Source organism: Paramisgurnus dabryanus, chromosome 19 (genome assembly GCF_030506205.2).
Source record: "Paramisgurnus dabryanus chromosome 19, PD_genome_1.1, whole genome shotgun sequence".
NCBI classification, from domain to species: domain Eukaryota; kingdom Metazoa; phylum Chordata; class Actinopteri; order Cypriniformes; family Cobitidae; genus Paramisgurnus; species Paramisgurnus dabryanus.
In genome coordinates this window covers 77,590-97,567 of record NC_133355.1, presented here as the reverse complement: position 1 = coordinate 97,567, position 19,978 = coordinate 77,590, and the positions used below count along the sequence as shown (strand labels likewise).

Genomic DNA, 19,978 nt, shown 5'->3' with positions numbered 1-19,978 from the left:
CTTATAACTTTGGCTGCGATAAACGTATTTTCACGGGACTTTAATTTTTGGAGTCCTGAATAGTTGCAGAGTCCAACGATACCAAAGATGCCAGAATTCGCCTTATGGTTAACACTGCGCAGGAAAAAAGTACTTAACAAACATGCGCGAATAACTCTGCGAGCGTTATTCAGATCGACTCGAATACACCATAGGAAGAACATTGCATTACCTTCTGAACAAAAAACTCTATTGGCGTTATATTAAAATTTTCATCAGAAATGGCTGAAAATTGCAAAAAACGATGTTTTTTTTTACACATAAATGGTTATAACTTCGCAACGAAAAGAGATTTTTTCACCAGATTTGATACGCTGATGTAGGACCACAGTCTGAGGCTACATAAAAAAAAATTGTATGCTTGCACCACTAGTTGGCCTTATAATTGAACAAAACCTTTGATATCAAGCCAGCCCTATGATCATACAACTGTTTCTTCACTAACTAAAGTGTATAGTCATTAAACTAGCTAGATGTAACACAATCATGACCTGATGTTGCATGCACAATTTTGTCATTGCGCCATCTACTGGTTTTGGCTTGACCCCGGTATTGCTGCTTGCAGCTATATTTGCTGTTGTCTTTGATGTTAAGGATATGTGACCATTAACAGTAATCAAAATAAATATCTGATGACAAAAAAATCATAAATCCACCGCATGGCAAGTAAATGTATTATAACATAGCAACAGTTTTTAATCTAATAGATATGGAACAACAACCATTTTCGTATTTTGTATTAATGGGTAAACTGTTCCTTTAAAAAAGCTTAAGGTATTTTCAGCAACATACTCCAATGTGTGGTTGATGGGATGGCTCAATCCGGCATGCAACATTTTCCTATCACCATCTCCTGTCTTTTATCTCTCCTTTCTTTACAAGTGCCAGAAAACCAACCAAATAAATTACAACGTATCCACTAGTATAACTAATATTAGTATCATTGCTTAGCAATAGCAAGAGATCCTTTCTACAAATAGCACAATCCCATCACAAATACCATAGTAAAGAGAGTCCTGCTACTAGTGATTTCCTCCTGTCACCACGTCTTTCACAAGCTACGTGTCGGCATTTAAAATCTGCCCATTTGTACGTCACAAATTATCAGGATACTTTAGTACTCAAGCATAACCTCATATCCATGTGCGAACATCCTGGAGTCATAAGTTATGCCACGCGCTTCTCAGCTAGAGATGGAATGGATCAACTAACAGTCTGTCTTCACACATAGAGAGGAAGATAGATTGGATCACACAACTGTTCATTTCCTTCAACTGCCAGTAAAATTTTACTTCTTCAAACAGAAACATTTTATTGCTTATTTAAAGGGCAGGAGACTTGTGTTTTATAGTTAGTGAATGTTTAATTTAAGTAGCAACTTAGTCTCATGTGTTTCTTCTGAAGATTTATTACAAAGTTTTTTTTATCTGTTTTCAGTGTATTCTAAAGCATAAAGTTTTTTTATGAATGAATGGTGCAGATATTTTTGACTTGATGAAAAATGATCATACTACAATGGATTTTTGGACTAAGTCTGAGGTTAATTCAATCATTTTACTCTAAAGCCACCCTAGGTGTATTTAACTTCCTTCTTTCAGACAAACACAGTCAGAATTGTATATTAAATAATATACTGGGCCTTTTTAAGCTTTGTAATGGCATTGGATGGTGCCCCATTTTTAAAGCTCATCCATCCATCAATTAAAAAAACCTTGAGGTGAAGCGATAGGGTTTTTGTTATGCTTTCTTCCGACTCATGTACGGACATAATTAATATAGTCTGAAATATTAATGTTTCCTTACGAAAACCGGTAACAGTTTATAATAAGGGTCCATGAATAATGATGAATACCAAAATGAATTCTTACTTAAATATGAACTAATGCGGAGTTAAGGCATGTACTAAACATAAACTAATGAAGAGTCACTCTTAACAAAATGACTCAACACATGGCATGTTGTACTTAATGATGACTCTTCATGAGACTCTTAAGTCAGCATTAGTTCATTTTTAAGTAAAAATACATTGATGATGTCTTAGTTCATTATGATTCATGGACCCTTATTATAAAGTGTAAAACCCAAAAACCTGTCGCTTTGCCTCAGAAAACATTTAATAACTGTATGGATTAGTTTTTGATGGTTGGATGGGCCTTTTTAAGCTTTAAAAATGGGGCACTATCCAGTGCCATTATAAAGCAAAGAATCAGGATACTATTTAATATATATCTCTCTGTTCGGCTGAAAGTAAGCCGTAAACACCTACCAGGATGGTTTAGGGGTGAGTAAATGGGCTAATTTTCATTTTGAGGGAACTATTCCTAAAAGGATTTATCAATTTTCTTAAAAAAAAAAAAAAATTCAGATAATTTACTCACCACCATATCATCCAAAATGTTGATGTCTTTCTTTGTTCAGTCGAGAAGAAATTATGTTTTTTGAAAAAAAAAAACATTCCAGGATTTTTCTAATTTTAATAGACCTCACGTAATTGCGTTAAGATGTCGAAAGGTCACGTGTTATATATATGAAACGCACATTTGCGGACCATTTTAAACAATAAACTGACACAAAGACATTAATTAGTATCATTCGACACACAACAATGTCGGAGCGGTCCTCTTTCTCCACACTAGTTTCGCTTATGTCATCCGTGACCTCTTGACGTGAGGTCGTGCTGGCACATCACAGGACCGGAGGAAGACGAAAAGTTGTGGTTTAAAAGTGCATATTCTTGCCAAAAATGACAATTGTTTCACTAGATAAGACCCTTTTGCCTCGTTTGGGATCGTTTTGAGTCCTTTGAAACTGTAAGTGTTGGGGTCCATTGAAGTCCATTAAAATAAGAAAAATCCTGGAATGTTTTCCTCAAAAAACATAATTTCTTCTCGACTGAACAAAGAAAGACATCAACATTTTGGATGACATGGGGGTGAGTAAATTATCTGGATTTTTTTTAAGAAAATGGACTAATCCTTTAAAGACATTAAATAAATCTTATCTGTGAATTTAGTTTCTACAGTATATGCATAGGGACTACATAGGGACCACAGTACTTGAAAACGTCATGCAAAGTGTGCTCATTGTTCAAACATTTGCTACTGACCAAAACACCACCATAGATTTCTTGTGCATGGACCGTGTATAATACAACATTACAACAAACAAATTACACCACATAATTCACATTATATATTAATAATCAAGTCTGCTTACAGTACATATAATCAGATGTTTGGACAATTCATTCACTGTCAAGAAAACCTGTCTGTTAATAAAGCAGATAAAACACTTCTAAATGTATCAAAGTTGCCCCAAATAGGATGAAAATATTACCTTTCTAACCACAGGAACTCCCCATAATCCAAATACTATGCAGAGGTCATTAAAACCAAAGTTTGCATTGCAAAAATAAGTTCACCTGTTATTGATGTCTTTCTCTTTGCAGATGTCCTGTGTCCCAACATGAAGGTCCAGGCTGGTCGCTTCAGGAAAAACAGCACCAGTGCAGGACAGACAGAGGTCCCAGGTAACATCCTGATCTTACTGTACCTTAAACCAAAAATCAATATTCAGTTCACAAAACATTTGTACTTTTAGTGTATACGTACATACATAGTATAAGGATTCTGATATATGGAGTCTCAATTTTGCCCCTTATTTTTTGTTATCTTAAAAATTAAGGGTTAAATTAATACCATAAACTACAACTACATTTGGACTAAAAATAAAACCTCATTATTGCCAAAGATTGCATGCTTTACAACATGAGAGACACTTTGAGGTTTAGAAATGAGAAATCTTTGGCCCACTTCTATTCAAAGAAATGTGGAGTTAGTGGTTACACAGATTTGGAGGATGTTGTGTTTGGGTCCTCAGGGGGTTCTGAGTTCCTCTCTAAGACTCCCACTCAAATTCATCCACCTTAAGTTAAAAAACAGACTAAAAGTGAGAGAGAGAGAAACTCAATCTTACCCGTGCCAGAAAATGACTATATGTTTTACAGGTTTATTGCATCAACAGTCTCAATGCAAAAATTATTTTTAAGATAAAAAATTCTTAGTATTTTTGTCTTGTTTTCAGTAAAAATATCTAAAAATTCTTAAATTAAGATGCTTTTTTTATGAGCAAATTGACCCAAGAAAATAAGTCTAGTTTTTAGACCAAAAATATCAAATTTAAGTGATTTTGTGCATAAAACATGCAAAAAAATCTGCCAATGGGGTAAGCAAATTTTTCTTGAATTTAGTGTTTATGAAAAATTATCAAGATTTTTTTCTTACCCCATTGGCTGATTTGTTTGCACAAAATCCTTTTATTTGATATTTTTGGTCTAAAAACTAGACTTATTTTCTTGGGTTGTTTTGCTCATCAAGAAAAGCATCTTCATTTCAGAATTTAAAAAATGTTTGGTCTAAAATCTAGACTTATTGTCTTAGGTATTTTTGCTTATCAAGAAAATGCATTTTGATGTAAGAATTTTTTTGACATTTGTGCTGAAAACAAGACAAAAATACTAAGTAAGAAAGTCATTTTTTGCAGATCGTCGATCGATCTGCCCCGAGTTCAGAGGTCAGATATAAGACCTCTGAACTCGGGGTTCCAGTATCTCGTTCCAGACGTTTTTCCAGAGTTTGAAATTTAAAATCCGAGTTGTCCATAAAAAGTATGACCCGAAATTACATCAGTGTTTTAAAAAAAATGCGTGTTTGGATATCAGCCCCACTAATGAATGCCTTCACAACCATTAAACTGCACTTGCTGCAGCAGATGTTTAAAAAACATCCTTTCATGTACAATTATGTCACTAGGGCTCATGTGTGTGTAATCTGAGGTTGGCAGTTTTGGCTATCTACCCAGTTACAGTGGCCAAACCAGGGCACTCCTATTACCAATACATAGTTTGTTGCCATGGCAATGCCAGCAGGGCATGGGCGTTGTCTTTTGAGGGAACTCAAGTTCCGATCTGGCCACATGCTCATGCTGGTTGGCTTAAGCTTTAAAAACAGTGTCGTGTGAAGTATTGGTATAATTTGGTGTGCCTGAGGTCTATGGTGTACACGAGTCCCTAAGGATCATTCCCACTTGATGAGTACTTGTAAGTGTTGTTTACCTCAGGAAAGTGTGTTCATGTCACCCAACAGAGGTTTTTATAAACATAGAGATTGATTATTTGAACTAAAGGATGTTTAGGTAGTAATGTGAGATCTGTGTGTGAGACGTCTTGTCTAGACGGCGATGTGCGTGTGTTGGGGGGTGTATAGAAATAGTACAGTAACAGGTGGTTAAGAACATAGAAAGCAGATATTGTGTGAGGTCAAGAAAAAATATATATTAAAAACTATTTTGTTCTGCTATCTCTTTCTGCTTTACAGAGACAGGGCTCCAGACTGCCACCAAATGGGGGCATTTGAGATTGTGCCACTGAATTTTACATCCAGTCGCACATGTTTTTTGTGATGTGACACTGAATTTGAAACAGCACATTGTACTTTCTGCATCTATCATCAAAGTATAAGTAATACAGTGGGAATTTGTAGAAATGTGATTATTTGGTTAGCATGTTGATTTACAGTGTGTGCCCCTAAATTTTTTGGTTGCGCCCCTAAAATTTTTTTAGTTGGGGGCCACTGTGCTCCTAGTAAAAAAGTTAGTCTGGAGCCCTGAGGGAGATTCATCAAAAATGAGAGGTGTGATCATTTTCTGTAAAACACAAAGATTCCAAACAAATGAAAATTGTTATAATTTACTCGCCCCCCAAACTTGTATACAGTACATTTATTTGTTCTGCTGAATACAAATAAAGATATTTTGAAGAATGTTTGAACCAAGTAGATCTGGGGCACCATTGACTTCCACAGTAAGAAAAAATAATACTATGGAAGTAAATGGTGCCCCAGATTTTTTTGTTATTAATATTTTTTAATAATATCTTAATTTGTGTTCAGCAGAACAAATTATATTTACATAAGTGGAACAACACGAGGATGAGTAAATGATGACAGAATTTTCATTTTTATGTGTTCTTTCCCTTTAAAGTTTATGTCTATACAGCTGGTCCATCCTTTATAGATTAAAATGAACGTTTGCAATTTTGACAGTTTTTGGATAAACTATCGCTTAAATTTTTAGTTTCTAAACGTCTGGAGGTTTGTCATATCTTACAGTCCTATACAATAAGGGGGAATTTTCTCCAGGTGTCCTACAGTAGCTGTTGTCATGTTTTATTCAAGCGCTGAGATTAATTCGTTCATTTGTTTGATTTCACACACTGTTCGGCTCTCAATCCAGCTGTTTATGTTTCATCAGCTCATTTTCACCATGTTGTTTGTCTGTGCGTCTCCATGCGTGAAGCTCAACGTTCTCCCAGCACTGCCTGGAGGAACCTCGCATGAACAGAGGGATCTGTAATTTGGACCTGGCAAGTGAAAGCGTATAATCAAGACGAGTCTTATTTTAAACAGTGAGGGAGAGGCCGGGTCGGCTCTGTGGCTCAGAGCAGATGAGAGTGACTTTGATGCAGGCACACAACGCCCTTATCGTCTGGCCACCAGCCCTCCGAAAAGAACGATGTCACCGCATGACAGCGCTGCAACAGCATTTTGTGTCAGTGACAGCGTGACAAACATGGTCTATGATTTAGATACCTCTGTTGATAACAGCTGGATTGCTAGTATGCTAGTATAGCCTAGTCATGCTGGTGGGAGCCAAAGTTAACAAAGAAGTGTGTGCGTTTGTTGTATATGCATGCATCACATACTGCATTTGAAAACAAAGTATTCAGGATGCATTTGGAAAACATACCTCAGTGAGTCAAAACTCGACAGATTTATGGCGGGTCATTTGACGTCACACCAGAGATGCTTCCAGTAAGCGGAGCTATTTTATGTAAAACGTAAAAAAGAAACTTGAAAAAGCGAAATGGTATGCAACACAGTCTGTTCTGTAGGTTATATTACTTAAATGAATCAACAAATACCACTTAATGTGCCATAACGCGGCCTGAATGACTGGAACGCACTGTGGTCAAAGGTAACGTACGGTTATGACATTTCCAATGGGACATTCACATCTCAAACGCGACATTTGTTGAGTAAAAGTTACTAAATAAGCACCACAGGTCGTTGGTAGGTCATAAATACTGTATTTAACGTAACTGTGGTGGTCAAAGTCACAAGCAAGTCCATACGAAGTGGTTGTGAAGTGATATCAGGTTTGTAGTGATATCGTGATGTGTAATCACTTGACAATTTTGATATTGAAATCTTATCCCTTTTGATAAATCACAACAGCCTAAACTCATTTTAGCAACAGCAAGCTTACCGCCAAGTTAACTTTCTTCAGTAAACCACAGATGTCCTCCGCGCCACCGTCATTCCCACAATCCACTTCGAGGCTCGAAAGCGCGCTCTCGCTCTCGTCTTCCAAGGAATGAAATCCAAACACGTCAGTAAAGTCACGCTGTTGACATTTCTTGTGTACCGGTTTGATATAAATGTGTTATTTTGTAAGAAATTAAACGTGCTACATTTTTAAATATTAATTAATATTTTATTATTAAAACTATCAATGCAATGCGTCATATTCACCTTATTCCGCCACGCCCCTTTTCAATTCTTCGCTCTTCCGCATTTTGTCAACCGACTTCCGCTGCTAATATGGCACAGTGCATTCGGTAGCTAGTTTGGTGGTTAGAAGATTGTTTGTAGTTCACTATAACTTTAGCGAAATGACAAATATCGCAACTGCTGTAAATGTTTTAAATTAGGAGCACGGAGAAAACTTCATTTGACGCTCGGATAGTCTTATAATGTCCCATCAATCGTCTCGTGGTTAGACGATATGAAGCGGCCGCGGCAAGTAACCTATGGGACACATTTTATTACCTCGTCCTGTCAGAAGGAGTTGATGGAGCAGCATTATTAAAGTAATTATGCTTACCAATATTTACACAGTGATTTCGTCTTTTTTAAAGCAAATGTGCACCTTAGCCAGTCCAATTTCTATTTCGTTTTTATGTGGTAATGTACCATGATAAAATTCATTTGCAAACTTGCCAACACTTATTCCTTCAAATCAGGAGACTTAAATTCTTTTAAGTGGAATCTACAAAGCTCACATATGGTTTAAGAAATTCCTTACAGATAATATCTGATCACATTGTCAAGGTTTATATAGCTGCATGGCAGGCAACATCTGATCACATTGTAAAGATTTAATATAACTGCACAATATCTGATCACATTGTAAAGGTTTAATATAACTGCACAATATCTGATCACATTGTAAATGTTTAATATAAATGCACAACAGATCACATTGTAAATGTTTAATATCACTGCATGACATCTGATCACATACTGTATGAAGGTTTAATGTAACTTTACAACAGGTAAAATCAGGTCACATTGTAAAGGTTTATAAAAATAACTATGGACTAAGAAACAACTAACTTTTCAGCAAGACCACCCTGCAATGAATTAAGACGCAGCTTTATCAGAGTCATCAGGAGCTGATCCCAAGTGTTTATCTGGAAGGTGTTGGTGTATGTACTGGTGATGTGCTTAGCGACTGTTTAATGCATGCAATATCAACCCCGTTTAAAGCTGACAAAGATGGTTGTTTCTCAGCAGAGATATGTACATTTGTGCCAGGTCAACACATGAAGCAGAAGCATTGAAGCAGTTTCTCAGACAGGGTTTACAGGACTAGGCCTTAATTATATTAGGACATTTTAGTTTTTACAAACAAACCTTACAAAAAAACAAGACTGGTGCACATCTTGTGACAAAACAATGGCACTCATATATGTTGAGGTATGTCAGTACAAGGTGTTTTTAAATTATCGTAGCTCAAAAAAGCATTTCAGCCTGGGACCAGCATAAGCCCTGTCCGGGAAACCGCAAGGTTGTTTTCCCATATCAGATGTAGGTTGCTTCAGGTTGAGTTGTGATTTTAAAGTGTAGTTGTGTTCAGAGACGGATGGATCCTCCCATTGTGTTTCTGCATCACAGTTTAGGAACACGTTGATTGTATATCATCCTCACAGTTGTCCATTGCATCACTAAACATCAATGCATCTGTGAAAATAATATAACCATAAACATTTTTATGTTAGTATTTAAAAGAAACTTGCATCATGAGAATGAATATATAAATGACATCCATACTTAAACAGAAAAGTGTGTGTGTGAGAGAGATGCATTAAAAAGAGACAGTAACATTATACACACAAACTCTAACTTCAGTGTTAAATAATATGACGTTTAATAGGTCATTATCATCAATATCTGAATGAGAAATTAACTGACCTCCTAGCATCTGAAATCTCTGTAACTTGTATGAAACACGTGAGCTACTGTAAGAATGTAATGTACTACTAATATATTGTTATCTTATCTTAAATATAAAAATATAGGTGGGCAATGAAAATCATTCAAAATAATTGCATTTTATAAACTAATGTTACTGATCTTAAGTTTATTCGTAGAACGGACATCACAAATCTAACGTTAGGCGAAAGAGCACATTTAGCTAATAGCTTACCTGAAACTGACCACCTTTTCAACACCCGGCGGCCGGCGTGGTTTAAAGTTACCGGAACATCGTAGTCGAACCATTACTTGGGATTAGGGTGTTCCTCAGTCGGCTCCCCGTCCGTTAAAATTGGTAAGAAACAAAAATAAAAGCGCTTGAGTGAGCTTTTTAAGTTTAACGCGTCGCCTTCAGCCACTGCCTCAGTTGCTCATCATATGCAGCCGGAAGTACGTTGACAAAATGAGCGCAATGGCGCCGCCCTTGTTGTCGTGGAAAATAAGGTGAATACGTTTGGGAAACATTGGTCTGGAGATACTAATATGAAGAATATAACATTTTCATCCACTGTGAACATGTGGGTTACGCTTTGTTGTTATAAAATGCCATAATTAGTCCAGGAGAAGTGAATTTTCCAAGTTTCTGTTCCCTTCCCATTGACCCCATCTAGTGGTCATATTAAAACATACACCATGTTTTCTTGGTGTAAAAATATTCTGTTAGACATAAATAATCATGATATCTTTTCTTTTCCTCTGTCTTAGGTTTTGATTTGATGGAGTACTTCAACGTGAGAGATTTTCTGGGGGAAAAGTTTGAGCCCGGTCAGACCCCCTATGTCAGGCTCGGGACAATGCCAATTGTCCAAAAAACAGAGTAGGTTATGCATTAATTATTTAAAAGCTAAAATATATCATTCATTTTGAGTGACATGAGGTTTATTACAAAAAAGAATGGTCAAATGAATCATTCAAATACTGTTTTAAAGATTTAGTCTGTTTTGATTTTCTTTGTTTCTCTAATGTATCTGTGTTTCAGAGATGTGTTATCTCAAGGTCTGCCTGATGAATACGCCTTTGTGACAACATTTAAGTTCAGGAAAACGTCTCGTAAGGAAGACTGGTACCTGTGGCAGGTCTATGACAAATACGGCATTCCTCAGGTGTGTGTTGATCTGGGGTAGAAACAAAAGCCGCGGGGGCAAATGAGAATGTCAGATGTTTCCTCTTCAGACTATAATAGGTCTACTCTTTGCTCTGATGGATCTAACAGGGTTGAAACATGGAAGTTTGTTTAGGCTTGGTAGACAATGGATCCCAACCAGATTAGCTGACAAGACCTTGTTACTCTAGAGTTTTTTTTCTCAGCTAGGATTTATTAGATTATCAGTGTAACCCTAAATAATAGTGGTGCAACGGATCGCAGTTGATCCGTGATCCGTACGGATCACGACCCACGGTTCGGCTCGCATGTGATTCGCGGATTAATACGCAAATTTAAATAGGGAAAGTTTATAATTTGTAAGTGTTATAAAGGTTTGCAAATGTTAACATTCAAGTGATTTTAAACAGTTTAACTGCAAAACGGCGCTAAAGTGATCAGTTTACTTTACGCACAAATGCACGCGTGCGGTTAAATGCGTCCGGTCCAGCTCGAGTCAGACGTAATCATCCTTCAAAGATCAGAACTCTTGATATTTAAATTTCAGAGAGTTGTCAATACTCTCTCTCATACTGTAGTGCATTAAAACACATTTGGCTAATAGAGCAATGAAAAACAACGTAACGTTTTTATGTGGGACGACTGTAATGCTGCGCCGTCTGTAATTCACCCTTTGTCTGTGTCTGTGCGCTCGTTTAAGGGGACTCGGTAGTGCACAAACAGAGAGATGCAGTCTGTGCACATTTGGTCTTAAAGAGACAGTAAGCTCAATTGACCTACTTAAGTCTGTGTCATTAATGTTAATCAAACAACCCAAGACAAAGAGAAAATCACTTCTGAAGCTTTAAAAAAATAATAATTACATTTAATTAATACAATAAATGCAGTGTTATTATTCATTTGATTTCTGTAACTAATGATTTTAGACCGTACTTAATGTGCAACCTTGTTCTTTTTATAAATGTTTGTAATTTCTTGATTTGTTATTAGAATTTTCCCATACTTTTTTTTTTGCTGATCCGAAAAATGATCCGATCCGTGCCTCAAAATCCGTAATGTGATCCGAACCGTGAGTTTTGTGACCCGTTGCACCCCTACTAAATAAAATAATTTTATGAAGCATCATTGACTGTAATGTTGTAAATCAGTCTGTAATCCCGATGTTCCTCAGGTCTCCATCCGTCTGGATGGTGAGAACAGAGCAGTGGAGTACAACGCAGTGGGTCTTACTAAGGATGCGGTCCGGGCCGTCTTTAAGAACCCAGAGGTGGACAACCTGTTTGACCGTAACTGGCATAAAATTGGCATGAGGGTGGACTCAAAATCAGTGTCGCTCTTCCTGGACTGCAAACATATTGAGACGATACCTATAGAAGACAGAGAAGATATCGATATCCAGGGAAAGACTGTCATCGGAAAGAGACTCTATGACAGCGTTCCGATTGATGTAAGTGTGTCATTCCACGATTTTCAATTCCTAGTAGCTAAAGAAGCCTGATTGGAGAGTTGCATGCACTAATTAGCATATTCATGATGCCATCATCATGATATGTCATGTGGAGATGCTGTTTTGCACAAAAAAGCACTAGATTTGGGTGCTTTAAGGTTCTGGAGTGGGTAAATCTAGCAACAAAGTCACTAAGTTGACAAACACTGGCCCTGTTTTGTCCAGACATAACAACATTTGTTAACCAACTGCTTGGGTTTGGCTTTAGCTGTTTGTCCAAGCATTGGCAGGGTTTCAAATTCGTTTTTTTGCAGATCTGTTTAACGCTGCTAGTGAATTTACATTCTTTTACTCTAAATGTTACACTATGTAAATTTCTGTGATGTTTATGTATAGCTCATAGTTTAAAGATGACAATGACATTCAGACTTCTGTTCGTATATTTGTAGTTTTGAATGAGCTGAAATCCCTTTCTGATCTCCGTAGTTTGACCTCCAAAGAATGGTCATCTACTGTGATGGTAAACAAGCCGAACAGGAGACATGCTGCGATATTCCCGGTGGTCCAGTAAGTACCCCATCTAACACAAACATATTCTCACGTCATTATGTCGAAAAGAAGAATATTTAAAAATATATCGACGGGATATCAAAGTATTTCTTTTAAACACTCTGAGTCTTGTCTTTAGGCTTTGAAGCATGAGGAAAAATCATTTCTGGATTTGCATCAGTCGTCTGGAATGTTTGTGTATTTATGAGCTGTTTAGGAAGTCTTGGCTCGTAATGCGGTCTGAGTCGATCAGCAATCCGTTTCTTTTTCCTTTCCTCTATCTCTTTCGTAATATATCCGGTTTTCTTTTCCATCCCTCGTTCATTTTCCCGCTCAGTGTGAACAAACTCTGGTGACCGAGGCTCCCCCGCTCCCATTGCCCACCCCAAAATCCACCAGTGCTGAACAGCAGAAACCAGCAACATTCAACTGCTCCTGTCCTGCAGGGGAAAGGGTAAGACCGTTCAGGTCAAAGGCACATATCAGTGTAAAAGTGGATTGAACTGCCGCAGGACCATGTTAAAAATTGAACATCAGCCCTTTGATATATTTTTTTTACAGTACATGCATATCAATGTACACAAAAGCTGATGCTGTAAAGTGGTATACGATCAGAGATTATAATGGAAAAAAGTCCAAATAAAATTTTTGAAAGGACTTTAAACTGTAAATTATTATTATAATTTGACACATGATTTTATTTAAAAAAGCGCACATTTCTAAGAGTTCATCTTATTTGTTATTGTTATTTTCACTAAGTAAAATCATGTGCTTTAGAAATTTTGATCGCATGACTCTTCACAGGGCTGAATATTAATTTTTAAAATCAAACTTTCTTTTGTAATGCATTCAGACTTATATTGCAATGCATTCTCTATATACTTTTTTCTCTCACATCCTTATTTCAAAATGTATTCTCTTGTTTCTTTCGCTATCTCTCTCAATCTTTCCCATCCTACAGGGTCAGACAGGCCCTCCGGGTGACACAGGGCCCAGGGGTGAAAAGGTTACATCACGTTACAATTTTCAAGACATTAAAATGAATACAATGTGCCCACAAGATGAATTTCATAAGGGTTGCTTATGAGAAAATTGTACATCTACAGGGTGATCCTGGTCTTAGAGGGGCCGAGGGACCGCCAGGACTCAAAGGCCAGAAAGGAGAGCGTGTACGACACTATCACTCACATTATTAAATATAACGCCTCATATAGCCACATAATATTTTTTTAGACGAACGTTACATTCAGTGTTGGGGGTAACGCATTACAAGTAACGTGCATTACGTAATAATATTACTTTTCTGAAGTAACTAGTAAAGTAACGCATTAAAAACGCATTTATAAATGTACACATTATTATTTGAGTTACTTTTTAAAAAAAGTTACTTTTCAGTTTAATTAATGTACTGAATTAAACTGAACGTAGTCACGTAGAATTACGCAATCTATGCGTGTGCGCCTTAGCAAGAACAGAAACGGAGATGGCAGGCTACAACATTTTTGCGATGGAAATATGCAAATTAAAGAGATCACGTCTTAGCCAAGTAAGAAAAAGTAATGTAAAAGTAACTTAAAAGTAACGCATGTATTACCTTCCATAAAAAGTAACTAAGTAAATCAATTAGTTACTTTTTGGGGGAGTAACTTAATATTGTAATGCATTACTTTTAAAAGTACATTTCCCCAACACTGGTTACATTTAGTATTACCGACCTACATCAGGATTGGTGTATATCTTATATAGTTTGCTTTAAAGTCTGTGTAAAGTCATTTCAGTGACTTTGTAAATGTAAGACATGTTTTGCTGAAACACATTACAAAGAGTTGCTTGAATTATTGAGTTACACTGTTTTTCTGTGTTCAGGATTATTTGGGCGGGGCTAAAACGGTGGCTCGATGATGCACTAGAGTCACCGAGCATGGCCCCGCCCCTAACACAATCGCTAGCATACATTCAGGTTGTGGCAGTATTTAAAAGTCAGAGTGAGTGGGCGTGGTTTATGCACTTGAGAGCAAAGAATCCTGCCTCTTTTTCCAAGATTTTGATAACTTATTTACATTCATATGTGGCCGGGTGGTTAATATCACAATTATCTGAGGTGTCACAAACTAAGAAAACACTTTACACAGACTTTAAAAAGTTTATTACTGGTAGATATACCGTAGCATGAATATTATTATTATTTGCCTTTTATATTTTGATCTGTTTCAGTCTTTCTGTCTGGTCCTGGATAATAATTGATCCATGTTGATTGATTATTTGCAGGGTCAGGCTGTCTCTATCAAAGGTGATAGAGGAGAAAAGGTAAGATCATGAATTTAACAGCTCAACTCCTCAAGCTAGACCAAACAATGGATGTTTTAGTGCTGCGTGTGCTTGTTGTGTCTCTTGGTTGTTTTGTGTGAGCATGTTTTTTTTTTTTTTTGTAGTCACCATTTACAGTAAAAGTATCCAAGAACAAACTCTTTTTAAAAAAGAAGCCTCTTATTACTTCCATTGTAAGCGGTTAAAATTACAAAATCACAGAGTAGAAAAGAGCAACTCATTTGAAGAATTATGCACAAAAAGCCATCTTGCAAACCTTTCTCTCACCATTCATAACCAATGACAGAAACACAGACTCAGACATATTTAGCTTAATTATAATATCATAGTTAACCATTATCATGCAGTCACAGATGATTATGACAACAGTACCTCACTTTAATAATTAACAAAAAATTCCATGTCTGCCTTGGATTGCAAAATTCATAAACTTCCCGATTGACATTGATGAGTAATGATGAAGGTTTTATGCCACATCACAAAGTAATGAAAGAAGTCTTATTTTAACATTTCCACTGGACGTACTATTCGGACAAATTTGGATGCCAGTCAATGCCCACAAATAGAATCATGTCTTTGAATACTGAACGACTTCTATAAATGCCTGAAAACAGCAAATCTTACTGCTGTTTCATCCAGTGCATTTGGTTTTCTGTCAGGATTACTAATTTATATATGAATTAGCATGCATTTGGTAACTGCTGACCAATTGAGTGGAACGTCTGCATTTGGCGGCCATCTTACCACAGGCAGCTCACTCACTCGTAGCATTGAATTTAATGGTGCAGGTACTTCTTAATGACCATAACTTGCTTAATTTTCTACCGATTTTCAAACGGTTTGGTTTGTTATAAATGTCAAAGATGTACCTATGACACTGCATACTTACACAAAAAAAAATCATGAAACATGTTAAAGCATCCAGAATTATAGCCACGTTAATAATGTTTGTAAGAAGCCAAACCGTTTGAAAATTAGTCAATAATTGAGCAAGTTATGGTCATTTAGAAGTACCTGCACCATTAATCTCAATGCTACGAGTGAGTGAGCTGCCTGTGGTAAGATGGCCGCCAGGTGATGACGTTAGAGACTCCGCAGTAACACATCTAGGCTTTGTACATATCTATGTTTGGGAAGGTACAGAGGCATATACAGTATAGGCAACAGAATATCATCTTAGCAACCACGCAAAATTCCTTAGCAACAGCAAAGCAGTGTAGTGGCAACTATCATTATTAGAATTGTGATGGAAAGTTTTAAATAGACTCAATGTATATTTAATTTTTCATTATGCACGATTAGTACTGTCATTTGCTACTGTAAGTGTGTGTTTTTATATGTGTCTGTGATTTGCATGAGTGTCAATATGTGTGTGTGAGTTGTGTTTATTGACACCATGTGTACTCACACGTATCTAAGTGTTATAGGTTAGTCAGTTAGTTAACACACTGAGGAGTTGGCTGGTTAAACTGCATGATGCCGCAAACGCATGTTTGTGTTTGTGGTGTTTTTCTGTCTGTCTGTCTCTCTCTGTCTTGCGTGGTCATTTTGTTAACCCGTTCGCACTAAAATGTCTGAAATTGTGTGCCGCTGGTTCATGTGGGTCACTGGTTTGAGTCTGGCCCGTGATGTGTCCTGACTTTTTCTACCAAATGTTTTGTACTTTCTTGCATCATGTTCCCTGTTTTTTGTGTTGACATGTCTTCTGTAAATCACCTTAATGTTGTATCTTCGAGAACATGGGCTTGCAGTATTTTGCGACTTTTACTGTCTTCCACGCTGCCTACCTTAACAACATTTTAAACCATCAGAAGCAGTACAATTATGCTGCATTGAAAACTACTTGCAGCAGTAAATATTTACTTCACGGATCAATCCCATAATGCATTGCAAGAACATTAATGTTTCTCTTGACTTTCTGCCATTGTTAATCTGAATACAAAAATGTCAATCTGAGTTATTAACATTTTTGTATTAAATACTATATTGATCACAAATAGCTTAATCCAATATAAAATGTTGCTATTAAAGGTCATTTTCGCCACTAGAGGTCGTCATACAAAAACAAAACTGCAGCTTGATGACGCTATGAAGGAGCGGTGATTGATGGGAGTTGATGTCGTTGCCTGTACTGCCGACTGGAGATCCGTCAGACATAGCACTTACAAATCATTTTCATTGATGATGTAATTAAATAGTTTTATAATTGATACTGTATGTTATAATGTAAGCCAACTGAATGACTTTATAGTAGTTCTAAATAGTGTTGGGCGATATGCCCCATTTTGAGATCGTCCTATCGTCAGCCTGGAAGATCGCCGTTACACAATAGTAGCGGGGGGCGGGGCAGTAGTTTATATATTTATTTATTTGTTCATGTTTTACTTATTTATGACAAGCGACTTGATTGGTGGACAAAAAAGAAGCAAGGGCAACACCGTGTCAGGGAGTGGGAACAAACAAACTCGCTGGTTTTAACCCTCTGCACGCCTATAAACCTCTCTAGTTCAAGGAAATGTTAGAGCCACGCGTATTATAAGTTCAGGTCCGAGCAAGAGTCCAAGACGTGCGCACGAGAAGAAATCTCTCTTATGTGAGAAAAAGCATGCAATGTGCAAGTTAATGTGATAATAATAATAACTATCGCCAACAACAAACTCTCTGGTTTTAACCCTCTGTACGCCTATAAACCTCTCTAGTTCAAGGAAATGTTATAGCCGCGCGTATTACAAGTTCAGGTCCGAGCAAGAGTCCAAGACGTGCGCACAAGAAGGAATCTCTCTTATGTGAGAAAAAGCATGCAATGTGCAAGTTAATGTGATAATAATAATAACTATCGCCAACAACAAACTCTCTGGTTTTAACCCTCTGTCACCTATAAACCTCTCTAGTTCAAGGAAATGTTATAGCCGCGCGTATTACAAGTTCAGGTCCGAGCAAGAGTCCAAGACGTGCGCACGAGAAGGAATCTCTCTTATGTGAGAAAAAGCATGCAATGTGCAAGTTAATGTGATAATAATAATAACTATCTCCAACAACAAACTCGCTGGTTTTAACCCTCTGCATGCCTATAAACCTCTCTAGTTCAAGGAAATGTTAGAGCCGCGCGTATTATAAGTTCAGGTCCGAGCAACAGTCCAAGACGTGCACACGAGAAGGAATCTCACTCATGCGAGAAAAAGCATGCAATTTGCGAGTTAATGTGATAATAATAATAACTATCGCCAAAAACAAACTCGCTGGTTTTAACCCTCTGCACGCCTATAAACCTCTCTAGTTCAAGGAAATGTTAGAGCCACGCGTATTATAAGTTCAGGTCCGAGCAAGAGTCCAAGACGTGCGCACGAGAAGAAATCTCTCTTATGTGAGAAAAAGCATGCAATGTGCAAGTTAATGTGATAATAATAATAACTATCGCCAACAACAAACTCGCTGGTTTTAACCCTCTGTACGCCTATAAACCTCTCTAGTTCAAGGAAATGTTATAGCCACGCGTATTACAAGTTCAGGTCCGAGCAAGAGTCCAAGACGTGCGCACGAGAAGAAATCTCTCTCATGCGAGAAAAAGCATCCAATGTGCAAGTTAATGTGATAATAATAATAACTATCGCCAACTTTTGTCATGAAAGCCTGCTATTAGCGATATGTCTGACGATATTATCGTCTATCGGCACAACCCTAGTCCTAGACACTACAAAACTACTTCATAATGTGGCGCTGTGCAGACTGCTCGGCGGTTGACATCTTGCGAGAGCAACTCGATAATATTATATATATTATATTGATATTATAAAACAGAAATCCAATGATAATGCGGACATGACACGGCTGACAGGTGACATTTTGAAGTGGTCTTGTCATATATAGTAGTGTAGGTGTCTTTTTCATAATTTCACTTTCTTTTGATAATGTTTGTCAGCAGTTATTGTTTGGTTTCATAAAAGTGAAGGACAGCATTGAGAGTAATAACAGGCTTCAGTGTATGAGGTCTTTATAATTAACTCATAAAAGCCTTTGCACTTTTTGACACTCAGACGTCTAGGAGTTTCCCTGGAGTGCACATAACATCTGACAGTCTAGAGTTTTCCTTAGTGCTGTTTTATCATTAGTGTGAGATTCATTGCATTCAGCGGATAAGATCTGAGACTTTCTTTTTTCTTTCATAATGTGACCTCACATCTTTTAAACAGGTTTGTAATTTTGTTTCCTCTCGTGTGGTTTATAACTTCCTAACAAAGGAACGGGTGCCTCATTATGTCTCAGAATCATATTTTAAGGAATAACACATTGTCAGTTTTTGGTTTGGTGGTTGTCGTTCACGTCTTTTAGAGAATTTTAAATTACTATTTTGGTTAACAGACCATTTTGTTTTCTCACACAAACACTTTTACACTCAAATGCACAAGTAAAATACATGAAGGAGTACAAACCCATCTGGCCCCAGCGAACATGTCCCTGGGTTGCCAAGTCTGTGGTTTTCCCGTTGAATTGGGCTACTTTAACACTCTTGCCGCTGGCTGTTTTTCATGTCCGCGGGTTGATGCAACCCCAACAATGTAAAAATTAGCCCTGGGAATGTGAAATGAGCAGATGACCTCTTCCAAAAATGCAGATTGTACGCCAGAAAACAGTTTTTATCAAAAGACCCCCCTCGAAATGTGATTGGGTTAGTTTAATGCTAGTTTTGCGTAGCAAATGGATGGGTTTTGCTGTGAAATCCTGGCAATGATGTCGTGTCCAGACTCCAGACGTCATATGAAACTGTCTGGTAAGCTTTGCTGAAGTTTTGTTTCTCTCCACAGGGGGACAGAGGTGAGCAGGGTGAACCTGGAGACAGAGGAGACAGGGGAGAGAGAGTAAGACACACCTGTTAAAAACAACAATGGTCCTGTCCTAAATGGCGCACTTCATGTGGACTTTCGGTCTCGTGGCCTTAAATTGCGCTTGCTTGCTTAGTCTACAAGTCCGTAGGGTGTCCCATCTGTCATTTTTATGCTTTGAAGTGTGCTCATCAATGCCCCCTTTGCACTCTTGATGCGGTCTTTGGCACTGCAGCAGGCTTTGTGCATTTTACCATCCCAGAAGTCCTTCCGAAAGAGCAATCAGACGACGGATGGGATAAGTTCACACTTATGGGCA

The 19,978-nt window shown here is 37.4% G+C and overlaps 1 protein-coding gene and 1 long non-coding RNA gene across 3 annotated transcripts in view; one reads left to right on the top strand and one right to left on the bottom strand.

The window, feature by feature from the left end:
- LOC135775427 (uncharacterized) overlaps nt 1-3,582 on the bottom strand; it is a 32,260-nt gene extending 28,678 nt beyond the window's left edge. The window contains exon 1 of the long non-coding RNA XR_010543880.1: nt 3,461-3,582. This is a non-coding gene — a long non-coding RNA (uncharacterized lncRNA). The remainder of the gene's footprint in view (nt 1-3,460) is intronic.
- col22a1 (collagen, type XXII, alpha 1) overlaps nt 1-19,978 on the top strand; it is an 87,302-nt gene that overhangs the window by 21,897 nt on the left and 45,427 nt on the right. The window contains exons 4-13 of one of the 2 annotated variants that reach the window (XM_065285589.2): nt 3,488-3,568; nt 10,119-10,230; nt 10,393-10,516; nt 11,687-11,962; nt 12,449-12,529; nt 12,849-12,965; nt 13,473-13,517; nt 13,618-13,680; nt 14,780-14,818; nt 19,642-19,695. In XM_065285589.2, coding sequence (XP_065141661.1) covers nt 3,488-3,568; nt 10,119-10,230; nt 10,393-10,516; nt 11,687-11,962; nt 12,449-12,529; nt 12,849-12,965; nt 13,473-13,517; nt 13,618-13,680; nt 14,780-14,818; nt 19,642-19,695 — 992 coding nt within the window. The remainder of the gene's footprint in view (nt 1-3,487; nt 3,569-10,118; nt 10,231-10,392; nt 10,517-11,686; nt 11,963-12,448; nt 12,530-12,848; nt 12,966-13,472; nt 13,518-13,617; nt 13,681-14,779; nt 14,819-19,641; nt 19,696-19,978) is intronic. The other variant, XM_065285596.2, reaches the window with a different exon arrangement.